Source organism: Podospora pseudopauciseta (assembly GCF_035222475.1).
Source record: "Podospora pseudopauciseta strain CBS 411.78 chromosome 2 map unlocalized CBS411.78m_2, whole genome shotgun sequence".
Taxonomy (NCBI): domain Eukaryota; kingdom Fungi; phylum Ascomycota; class Sordariomycetes; order Sordariales; family Podosporaceae; genus Podospora; species Podospora pseudopauciseta.
In genome coordinates this window covers 2,465,575-2,477,781 of record NW_026946663.1, presented here as the reverse complement: position 1 = coordinate 2,477,781, position 12,207 = coordinate 2,465,575, and the positions used below count along the sequence as shown (strand labels likewise).

The 12,207-nt window shown below is 49.8% G+C and overlaps 2 protein-coding genes across 2 annotated transcripts; both read right to left on the bottom strand.

Annotated features, from left to right (window-relative positions):
* Positions 1-1,670: 1,670 nt before the first annotated feature.
* Positions 1,671-4,898, bottom strand: HET-R (Heterokaryon incompatibility NOD-like receptor R; the record flags this gene model as incomplete). The annotated part of the gene is made up of 2 exons (XM_062909718.1): positions 1,671-2,630; positions 2,679-4,898. The coding sequence occupies 2 exons, from the start codon at positions 4,896-4,898 to the stop codon at positions 1,671-1,673; spliced, it is 3,180 nt and encodes a 1,059-aa protein (XP_062768528.1).
* Positions 4,899-9,413: 4,515 nt separating this feature from the next.
* Positions 9,414-9,818, bottom strand: QC763_206660 (uncharacterized protein; the record flags this gene model as incomplete). The annotated part of the gene is made up of 1 exon (XM_062909717.1): positions 9,414-9,818. The coding sequence occupies one exon, from the start codon at positions 9,816-9,818 to the stop codon at positions 9,414-9,416; it is 405 nt and encodes a 134-aa protein (XP_062768527.1).
* Positions 9,819-12,207: the final 2,389 nt, after the last annotated feature.

Below are 12,207 nucleotides of genomic sequence, written 5' to 3'. Positions count from 1 at the left end.
CTACATTTTTTGTTATACCTACTATCTTCTTCCTCACATATATCGTTAGAAAACAATACATAAGGGAGAATAGGTGCGCGTCTATAGCACCGATGCCACGTCTATTTGGATACAAGTATAATTGGGACAGAGATGCTTACGTCAAAATGTAGCAAGTGGCTTTCGAATAGATACCCTGGATTTCGTCAACGTACCTACATAACTAACAACGCCAATCGAAGGTCATGGGATGTGTGAAAACTGTCATAAAAGGTGGCTGAGGCATGAGGCAACCGGTGTCCAACTTGCAGCAAACAACGGATAATACAGCTTGTCAAAATTATTCTTTATTTTACAGGAGAAGAATTTCTAGATCGAATACATCTTCGGAGTGTTATTTGGAATGCAATAAGGATGCAGTGGAAGCATACCTTTTCGAGAGGAACCCAGAGGAGGGAGACATCACGATACGAAGGGGTCCCAAAGGGCACCCGGCAGCCAGGATACGAGAATCACAAAGGGGCCCGGGGACGGCGAGAGTGCAGTACCGAGTGCCTTGACCAAATCAGGGAGAATTTATAGGGTAGTGAAGGCTCCATGGTTTGAAGATGACAAGGTTGTAGATAGCTTCATTTTTAGGAGGTTTTACCAGCGTGGCAAGCCTGGTTTTTTTTTTTTTTTTTTGGGGGAGGGGCGTGGACCTGTGCCCACTGCCTAGCGCTCTTCTTCTTGCAAGCTGTCCAGGACCGACTGGGCGTTTGACACCCTATTATATGTTAGAGATGGGATTTGCAGTTCAACCTCCATTCGGACCGAGTGCGAATAAGGCATCTCTAGCGGTCCGTAACTGTCATGACCTCAGGCATCTGCTAGGCTGGATGATCTTGTCAGACAGGAAGGAGTTCTGGTCAACCAAGCTGATTGGAGCTCAGGGGAGCTGAACTGACGTAACAAGTGCAGCTGGATATGGTACCATTTGCCGCCAACTTTATCGCCATGTATAGATATAATGGAGGTTCTTCTGGTTTTGAAGGACAAGGAGGACAAGCAATACAATCGCACAGTAGCAAACCCCATCATATTCACCTTCGCAGAGTAGCATCCTACTTCTGAGAGATCCCGTCTAAATATGCATGAGCCATTAACACAGCTGTCTATGACGCCTGTGGCTTATTTGCTCGCTTCTCTTTCCAACTACTGGCTCAGGACTTGTAATTCGCTGCGTTGTTAATGTAACAGCCGCAACTCGCTCCGTTAGGACAGCTTCGCACCAGCAACTGGCTGACTTGTGGAACCTCGCGGCATCATGGAAGTGGCGTTAGGGCTCGTCGCCACTGGGCCAATTCTTTGCAGAATTGTCTGACTCGATTCGGGAGGGCGCTGAGGAATCCGATATGTGCGAGTGGCGATTCCAATCTACTGTGGAAAAGGTGTGTCATAGAGGACAGGTGCCCTCTTCCCGAAGCAATCACGTACTGAGATACCTGATTCCACGCTGTCGCGGAACCGAGCAGAACCGAACAGAATAAAAATGTTACTATCAATTTGCCTCTTAAAGGAATTCACATTAGCCCGTTAGAGATACCAGAATTCCGAAAACATCTATAAATTAACCCATCCTCCCAGGCCCTTCTGGTGTCAAGCTAGAAAAAAGACGTAAAGAGAACGAATAGAGAGAACTTAAAAATGTATTATATATCGCGCGAGAAGCCAATAGTAAAAACTCGCCCTGATGAACAGCCAATAGCTACCATCCGCCCTTGGATTACAGAGCAGGTTGGGCGGTTTTCAGGTGGTAACCATAGCACATTCTGGCCGTTACAAATAACCCAGGTCTTATCTGGCCCCAACCTATACCCATGCGCCCTTAGATCATCCGCCGAAAAGGCAATCGAGTTAACCTCGCCGGTATGGCCTTCGAGCGTCTGGAGGCATTGGCCCGAGGCGGGATCCCAGATCTTAACGGTACAGTCCCATGAACCGGATGCGAGCCGCTGGCCATCCGCCGAAAAGGCCACCGAGGTAACCCAGTCGCTATGGCCTTGGAGCGTCTGGAGGCATTGGCCCGAGGCGGGATCCCAGATCTTAACGGTACAGTCCCATAAACCGGATGCGAGCCGCTGGCCATCCGCCGAAAAGGCCACCGAGGTAACCCAGTCGCTATGGCCTTGGAGCGTCTGGAGGCATTGGCCCGAGGCGGGATCCCAGATCTTAACGGTACAGTCCCATAAACCGGATGCGAGCCGCTGGCCATCCGCCGAAAAGGCCACCGAGGTAACCCAGTGGCTATGGCCTTCGAGCGTCTGGAGGCATTGGCCCGAGGCGGGATCCCAGATCTTAACGGTACGGTCGTGTGAACCGGATGCGAGCCGCTGGCCATCCGCCGAAAAGGCGACCGAGGTAACCGAGTCGCTATGGTCTTGGAGCGTCTGGAGGCATGCATTCCAGTCCGCTTCTACTACTGGCTTTGTACTGATCCAGCTAGGTTCTTCCGTCTTAAATCTCTTCTTTACTAGACTGCCAACCGGTGCAAATACGAGGGCTGATGTATGCGCCTGAAGAGGGGCTTGCTCGATTATCCATCTGTAGGAGAGAGCGAACCGGTGCGCATCCCGAATAAAAGTTGTTAGCTGCCTTTGATGAGTTCGCCCCTGTATCTCTGTCAGTATGGCTGTCTCGTCTTAGTAAGCTATTCTTACCACTAGGCCCTCAAGCTTTCTTATGGCAATGACACCTTCCGATATAGCTCGGAGTAGACTAAGAGCTTCGAGCCAGTAAAGATACTTCTGTTCAAGGAATGTCTGAACCGCATCCAGTGTGTTGCGTTGTGGCGTGTCTTTATCAGTAATCGAATCGCGGAGGTGGTCAACCCAGAAGACGCACGAATACCGTACTGTCACAAGAGGGTCCGGTTCTGGCGTGCGGGCCTGGTCGATAGGCAATCCCGGGGTAACCAAGCCGTACATGTCGCGTCTTAACTTCTGTAACATAAGCTCTAGCGATCGAGCGCATATATCCCGGTGGGCAATTGGTGCGCCATGGGGGAAGATCAAGGCGGATGCGCTTAAGTAGTCCTTGGCTGACTGATGGATAAGGTAGATCTTGTCCTCTCGGATGGTGAGAAACGATCCGCACTTAGCCACGACTTTCCTAATATTCTCTGTCGATCCCATAATCTGCTCCGGTAATCTAGATAAGCTGCCTATTTCGTCCAAGTAGAGTGGGCGGTATGCAACCGTGGCCACCCAGAGTATGCGCCGGCAAAATTCCGAGTCCCTTTTGTACCGATTGATTTCATTCAACATGCGATCATACATCCTATCTAGGCCCGACGGCACTTCTTCGACGATTTGAAGAGCATGCCAGCTTTCAACATCATCCTCACTGAGCTCTTGTATAACGAGAGCAACCCAGAGGAACGTGCCGTTTGCCTTTTGGTGCAAAATATCCCGCACTTGATTTTTCAACGGCGTGTCGTCTTGAAGTGATGCGAGACCTGATAGCTTGCCGTCGATATACGCATCGATGGCGTGAGACACTTGCATCGCATTCGCTTTCAACTCGAGACTAAGTCTCGTCCGCCCAACATCAGGTTTCAGCTTCTCCTCAATAAGAACCTCGTTCCGACTTGATAAGAGCCACTTGACGCGTCCTGGTGAAATGACGACGAAATCCAAAAGTTTGGGTAGGTCGATAACGCATTCGTCAAGGGCATCAATGACCAGGTAGGTTTCCTTCAAGTCTGGATCTTCTAGCATACGCCGTAAAACCTTCGATAGAACGACCCATGCCATTGCGTCGTCGGAAGCGTACGTATTCTCGGGAAGATATAAGAGGAGACGCGGTTGTCGGCGAGCAAGGAGGTAAATCAACCCCCGTAGCACGGCAATTGCGCTATTGATGCGCGAGTCGGTAGCTTGACAAAAGAAATACGCCAAGTTGCCACCACTAGCAGTGATGGGTTGCTCTAGCTCGTCGATGATACCGCAGAGCAACATGGTCTTGCCTTTGCCAGGGTCGCCCTTGATCCAGAGAAGTCGACTTCCTGAGTTATGGCGCCATTGCAGAAATTCGGGGTTATCAAAGACCCAGCGGTAAGCATCAGCCAGCAGACCACCCTTTGCTAACTCGATACGCTCTTTCTCGTGGTGCGGGTCTCGCGGGTCAGCGGACCATAGCTTTGCTAAACAGAGATAATCCTCGTGGATCTTGTCTCGCAGCCGCTTCAATGCCTTCTGTTTTCCTTCGCCGTAAATAACCGGTATATGCACGCCAAAGATACCGAATAGCGAGTAAGCCTTATCTTCCTCAAATTTTGTATCGCGCTTCTCTATCCACGCCATTCGTTCGGCAATACTGAAATCGGATAGAGGTCTTCCCTGAAGAGCTTTTAAAGGAATTCCGGTTATATCGTGGATATCTCGTTCCAAAGACTTTTTATCCCCCAAACGCTCGCACTCCTTAGAGAAGAATTCAACGATCGTTGGAGCAATAAGCTCCTGCAGAGTCCATCCTCGAGTAAACCATCTGCATGTCCGAAACGCCAGTTCCCAACCAGAGTTACCGTCGGCATCCCCCTTGCGGGTTGAGACGTCTGTGAGATAGACATAGCATTTGGTGGCGTTACGATACCACTGGAACATGGAGTTGAGAGCGTGCTGGACCTCGACAACGTCTGACTTATCGATGCAGCATGTGTCGATCCAGAAGTGTTTCAGCCCATCGCGCCAGGCTTGATCTCCGCAAAACTGAACCTTAGCATAGCCTGCATTTTTCCTGCCCGTACCATCCACCAGATCTTTGAAGAGGACCTCTTCGTCGCCCCATGTGTGTGAGAGTATCGCGTAAGGCGGAATCGCGTTGCTGGGCAGGTCCTTCAGATGGAAGTCGCCGGTATCATCACGTTCAAGGAGCCGCATTACACAGGCAGCCAGGTTCAGCTCTCTCTGCAGCGATTCATACGAATTAAATGTTCGGCGGTTGAAAGTGGTTATTGTAGTCGCCGTTGTCAAGGTGTTGCGTTTGCATGGGTCACTCGCCCCGCACGCTGCGCGTTTTGTCTGTGTTGGCGCCTGGAGGGCAGGCGCCACCGTGCATAATTCGAAGCATTGTGATTGGCGGTGTTTCCGCTGGTGTGCATTAGATCATGTAATCGCACAACACTCAGAAACTACGGTAAGTGACAATGAGATCCGGGCCTACGGTTCCTTGCGCTCACATATTCAGCAGCGGAGGCATCGGATATTCAGCATGGCTGAACTACATACTAGCTCTTCATCAATTTCGCCGCAAATACAGCTTCAGCAGCAAGCGGAACGCGACCGTCATGAGAGAGAGAGAGACGTTAGAGTCAACAGCGCGAAGAGCGAGAGCGACTTCGACAGGAGGAGGAGGTGCTCCAGGACTGGGCATATTTACATCTTCAAGCTCAGGAAGAGCGGGAGGAAAGGAGACGGCAGGAGCAGCAACGACGTCTCCAAGATGGCGACCAGATAATCCAAATCTGGGCGGAACTAAGTCTCCATACGCGGGGAGCGTCGGAGACAAAACGGGACGGGGCCAGCAAATAATGCGAGTCAGGCCATACGAGAAGCGGCGCGGCAGCAGCTGGCAGAGCAAAGTGGACGTGAGCGTGATGCAGTCAGATGGCAGTGGAGGTTGCAACGGGGGGGCGAAGAAGAGCTCCGTCGTCAACATGAGCAGCGGTATACAAAACGCGAAGATGGCCACCAAGGTGACATAAATTAAGCGGTTAGCCAAACTTGATATGCCAGGGAGAGCGATGAGGAGGAAGCAGAGCCCAGCACAGCCAGCCCTGCAGACGGTGCCATCGCTCCGCTCGAAGCTACGTCAACTGTCATGAAGGATGGTGAAGCTGAAGAGAAATGCCCAAAGCGCAAGCTGCTCTCGTGCGCTCGATGGGTTCCAGGGACGACGACTTCAACAAGGTGCTGGAGGAAGAGCCCGTGCCCAGTAAGTGGGTGCCCTGTCCGGGTAACGGGCGGCGGCCCCCTCCCTCCTGTCACGAAAAGGCAGGACCACTAATGGCAGATTATTTTACTATCGTTAATTCTAAGGTATAGAAGAGAAGGAAGAAACCAGGTAGGAGTATAAATAAGTGACTGGTGAAAGCGTGATCCACACTGTGCACACACTTAGTGTGAGACTGTGGTCAAAACTGTGCAGCGTGTAACCCCTCCTCACTTTACTAGGTGTTGGTATAAAAGTGTTGATTGATATTAACTATGGAAATGCAAACCGAGAAATCTTGTGGACCCAAACAAACCAGCCCAAGCTGGCCTAAGCTCCTTATGGAGCCAGTTGTGGCTACCCACACAACACTAGGTTTTGTAGTTTCAGTTGACCTCGAAAATAATCAGTACTTGACTCGCTGCCTATTTATGTTGATTTAAAATCGGTTTATAGCATTTAACACTACGCAATGGTCGGTAAGTACAAAACACCCGCAGTTACCTCCATTCTGTCAGCACACGCACACCAGACCAACCTTGAGGGATAGCGGCTTAGTCATACAGCAGAGCAGGTCTCTAGTTCGGAGAGAGCTTCGCTCCTCTCTCTCTCTCCTTCGTGCAATAACAAGAAACCTTACCTAGTCCTTGGTTGGCACTGTGACACATTCATTCCCGCTTTGCTTATCCACTCTACTTTCATTCAACTACCGGTACGAGTATCTCTATAGCTTCATACTTTACCCAGTTCTTGGGCGTCAGCTGCCGCTCTCGCGGGCTTAGCCACCGCGGTAAAGTCATCATGGGAGCTGCCTCATATGATAAAGAAGAAGCATAACTGTTGTGACCCTCCGAGCCACAGGTGGATGATCACACTGGGTCCCGGGACCGTCGATTCCGTAGTTCAAAAGGCCTTGCCTTGCGACGCTCTCACCAGAGCTCCCCATCTATCTTTAATCATTGAACACAAGTCATATCATTCTTTTGGCTTGCCTGTTCATTTCAGTGTCATTTCTTTTCTTCATTTCCTTATTTCCACGGAACCGGAGCATGTTGCGCGACCCTTCGAAGTTGCTTTTCCCATAAGAAAGCCGGTCATTTCGAGTCACTCCGCATCCTCCGTTGCCAGAGATTCTCTCCAAGAGCCTCACTCCCGTGTGCCTCCGGTGTCTGCGCCGTGAGCCACGCTTGGAGCCTCCAGGTGAGCCTCCGAAAGAGCTTTTATAGCAACCGTCTCCCGATATTTCAGAAACTGTAAACTAATTTTGAATCGAGTTAAAATGTGATTCTGATATTCCCAGTTGCAGTATTCCGTGCTCGATTCCAGCGCGGACGACAAATGACATTCCCAACTTCGACGCACGTGTAAGGAGATCTTCTACTTCGACGCCATCTTTAAAGGCCTCAGGCCTAGTCTGAATGCAACTATCTACACATTCGCAAATACTTCGTATGCGGCGTTGATAGCACTCAATGTGGTATGTACGATGCGCCTCTCTCATCGCACCATAACTCAATACCAATCATGTGGGGCACCTGACAAAGGGCCTGTCATTCACCAGACCCACACCTGGGTTGCTTTTAAGGCCGGATTTCCTGTTTGTTTACTTTTAGACTGAACAACCAACAACCAATATTGTAATACCTATTTGGTCAACCAATTTCTGGCCTTTTGGCCTCTCTTTTCGCGGCCAGTGACTTTCCTAGGTCGCTAGCCCAACAAATCAAGATCAACCAACTGAGATCAATCACACTCTTACTACCAGCCTACCCCACACATAAGAACATATTCCTTATCATTTACAACGCCTGAACATGCTTTTATTCCCCTCAAGCCCGTCTCTCGGTCATTGCTTTGGGAATAGACAAGGAACGCATCATAGAGAATCCGGCCCACGTGTGTATTGTAAATGTCCGAAATCCTCACCGAATCCCACGATACGATTTCCTAGTGTACCAACAATAGCACTCTACACATGTGTAGCTGCTGTCTTGACACTGGACTTGATGGCTTGAAGTTGCAGCGGCCCGTGGCGCTAGCAATGTTGTCTTGCTGCACATGGACGTGGGGGATGGCTGAACCGATGGCATTACATGCATTTTCAATGCCTTTGCAGGAGAGCCGCGGATGAGATGATAGTGGTTGGATGTCATGGCTTGGTGTCAGAGTCTTCTGATGGACAGGAAATGCTTCCAGCTACAGATGTGCTCTGGACAAGAGATTAGAAAGATGCGGGCTTCTCTCATTCCTGACCTCATCAGCCGTCCCTTGATACTTCCCGAATTTCACTCTTCCACACTGATATAAAACTTTCCTCCCCAACAACATGTCACAACCACAAGTATCGTTGTCCCAAAATCTCAGCCGCATCATCAGAGGTGACTCTCCGTCCACCTCTGAGAACAACATCCCCATCTCCTCCTCTTTCCACAAAAGATCCCTCTCCACGGAGCGGTTTTCAGACTCTTCCTATTCCCAATGACAGAAACCGACCTCCCCGAGCTCATCACCTCCCCCTCAACCTTTTCCATGCCCACCATAACACTCGCCTCCTTCCGCTCAAACTTCACCTTCGGCTTCGCACATGGCCTCATCGTTCCCTTTGCCCTCACAGCCGGCCTATCCTCACTGGGAATACCCGCAAAATAATCTACGCCAACATGGCGGAGATCTGTGCAGGTAGCATCAGCATGGGGATTGGCGGCTATCTAGCTGCTCGCCCTTCTTCTACCTGTCAGGTCTTCGTCACCATTAGTGGAGGAGGCGGAAGAGGGAGAGAAAGAGGAGGTATCAAGCAGCGATGGGTTGCTTCCTTCTCGTCGCCGGTATCAAGACTCCGAGGAGAAGGCCGCTGAGGAGGTGAAGGAGAGTCCCATTGTGGCAGGGTTGGCTGTGTCTTTTGGTTATTTACTTGGGGGGATACTGCTCCTGTTTCCGTACTTCTTTTTCGGCATGGAGAATATACATGTGGGATTAGCGTGGAGCTTTGGGGTTTGTGTGGTCGCTTTGTTTCTCTTTGGCTTTGGGAAGGACTTTATTCTGACAAGGAATGACAAGGGCGTTGGTGAGGAAGACGTTGGCAAGAGAAGGGTGAGAAGAGCTGTGTGGGAAGGTTTGCAAATGGCTTTGCTGGGGAGTGTTGCTGCTGTGGCGGCAGTATTGTGTGCCAAGGCTTTTGAAGGGTCGGTATGAGACAACGGATCTTCACGTGGAAGGCCAAAGAACAGAGAACCTCTGTTGTAAATGAGCATTATTACATTAAATCTATATCAATTCTTCATAAGCCTCATCGTCATCTCACATACATGCATATCCACATATCCCATAACAATAGTTTCCGAGCTGAAGTATCACTGTCGTGACTCACTCCACATACTTCTAGCTTCCAGGTGGTTAGCTCTTTACCTTGCCTGAAAGTTGGACCGAGTCTGGTAACTTACCTACCAACTCATCACACTCTGCGCTTAGGTGCAGCCAGTGCACGTCTGGCACCTCCAATAGGTCGCCTCATGCCCGGCAATATATTCTCCATTGTCCGTCAGAAGATCCGCCTGACCAGGGTAATACAAGATCGAGAGACCTGAGCCTGTGCAATCTGGCCGATCGGCGGCGAAAAGACGGCAGATGGCACCACGGTCTGGTTTGAATGACCCCACGTCGTTCTTGAACGGCTCCGGAATAGGCAGGCATTCGCCAGGATATTCGATATTAAACTGAACGGTTTGGCATTCTCCCATGTAATTTTCGCCAGTACAGACTAAAACGTTGCCGGGTACGTCGACTGCGGACGTTGTTGCGGGGATAGCTGTGGGCATGGCAAGGGCGAGCAGAGGCATGAGCGCCATGGTGAGAAGAGAGATAGGAGCCATGATAAAGATTTGTTGGAATAGGTAGGTATGTAGGTAGCTGGTAGTTGTTGTTGATGTAAGATGCTCAAGAGCGTTGTGGTGCGGAGTTAATTGCAAGTCAGAGTGGCTGTGATGACGTTTTTATATTCGGCGGGCCCCCATAGTCTATGCGCTTCATGATGTCAGCTAAAGCCCCGAATACAGGGTCTCTTGCTGTGCAGCGTCAAATCCAGGGACTTCCAGCAAGCAAATTCAGCAACACGATCAGCCACGCGGTGCTCCCGAATACGGAAAATTGTGAGGTGACCGAACTGTCGTGGAACTTGAAGTTCGTAAAGTGAAAGCTTGTTTCGGTCTCTCGCGGAAGAGCGGCCGTAGAGTTTAGTGGGTGTAACATGATCAGTACGTCTGACAACAGTACAGAAGGAGTAAAGTGGAATGTGACTCTCAACTCCGCAGGATCTCGTATATCGATGAACATGCTGAGTAACACCGCCGAGCTTCCCATATTTTTCCTACCATTTGATTTCGTGTCAAGTGCCTAGATTGGCGTGCGTTGAGTGGAGCTACAAACGAACGCAGCTGCAGCGTAACATCGGTTGATCACACGCACTATCCGGCTAACAAAGCCCGGGCATCATCATTCGAAATATCACGAGCTTCATCTTTAACTAGAATACGATCTTCACATCTTGGCACTTGGTCGTCGTGCCTAACCGCAGCAAAGATGCGCGCACATGAGTCTCGAATGCTTGAGATATGCCAAGGCAGAAGAGGAATGAATGAATAATATTATCAAAGAGATAAGCTCATCTTTCTCCATCGCTATATTATAAAAACAAAATAAAACGTAGCAATAAAACTATCTCATTCCGCACAATACATCTTGATTCAATTTTCAAACAGTCAACAGTGATGATGAGCTTAGATACCTTCAGTTGAAGACAGCTACTCGACGTCATAGCTCACAACAGTCGATCTCCGGGCGGGCCGTTACACGAAGTTCCATGCAGCCCGCTGCATCGACTTATTCCCGGAGCAACCTCGTATACAATATCCAAGGCCAACAACTCTTACAGCGCATAATTCCTATGACAAGCTGTGGGGCGGTGGCCAAGGATGGTCACTGCCTGTGAAGATAAGGGCCAAAAGGCCAGAAATTGGTTGACAGAATAGTTATTATAGTAAGTTGTTAGTTATTCAGTTCAAAAGTAAACAAATAGGAAAATCCACCTTAAGAGCAAATAGGTGTGGGTCTGGTGAAACCCGGGCCCTTTGTCAGGTGCCCCACACAAGCTTCTTATGTATATACCTCGAAGGCAACCGCGCTGAAGACTTTGTCCCCAGGTCTCCACTTTTGCTTTCAGGGGTTCAGGGGCTATTTGGGCTGGGGTCCACGTTGTCATGACAATGAAGATGTCTTTGAAGTTACATACCTATAGATAGAGAAATTATACTAGCGCATCTCCCCTCTGGCTATTTGAGTTTCGCTCCGCTGCAGCATTCCGCTGTTGTCCTCCCATCCATTTCTTCCTCCCCTCCTTAATTAGACCCTTGGTGTCTCCAGACTAAAAATTTCAATATGTCCCGTAGTTGACATCTTTGGGCTTCTATGCCCAATGCTCTCATCCCCCCACACCAAGTTCACCTGTGCCTCTGCGGCAGAAGCAAAATGTTTGACTAGAAGGTGGCTGCGGGGTGATTGAAAGGTTTTTTTAGGAGTGGGCAAGGCTTTCCGAAGATCCAACTCATTTTTCTGTGTATGATGGGGCTCTATAGCACAAGGAATCCAAAACAACGCCAACCACCAGAGTCCCTGCTTTAAAAGTCGATAAAAAGTATCCCAAATGCCATGTGTGGCTCAACGGAAACAAGATGAAGGCGGCTTACCCATAAAAAGCACTGCCAGGAACGCGGTCATCTTCCCCGCTCCTGACCTTTCTGTCTCCGGGGATACCAGTCCCTACGCTCTAGCAGGATTTCTTTTCGAGAGCGACTGGTTGGTGTGCTCACTAGGTGCCCTTTCATCGATGAGCTTCAGCAACGTGCTCTTGTTGGGCGCATCGCTGCAGTCGATCCATTCCCGCAAAGACCATTTTGCTCCTGTGTTAACTGGGAGATAACCCTGGCGAACCCCAACAACAGCGTGTACACATGCAGTCTCCTTCTGATTAGATATCATCTCTAGCTGCACAACACGATCGGTGGGGTACTCTGGCGTCTCATCAAGAGAAGTTATCCAGCACAGAGAAGGGGCGCCTGCCAACAGAAATGCCTGCAAGATTTGCCCGAACTCCATGCTGTGTTTTTCAGACCAGGTTGAAACGCCTAGCACTTTACTGGCATGCAGCTCAGAGAATAAATATTGTTGCCAAACGGTTGTCTTGTCCCGTGACCAAAAGTCACCGTA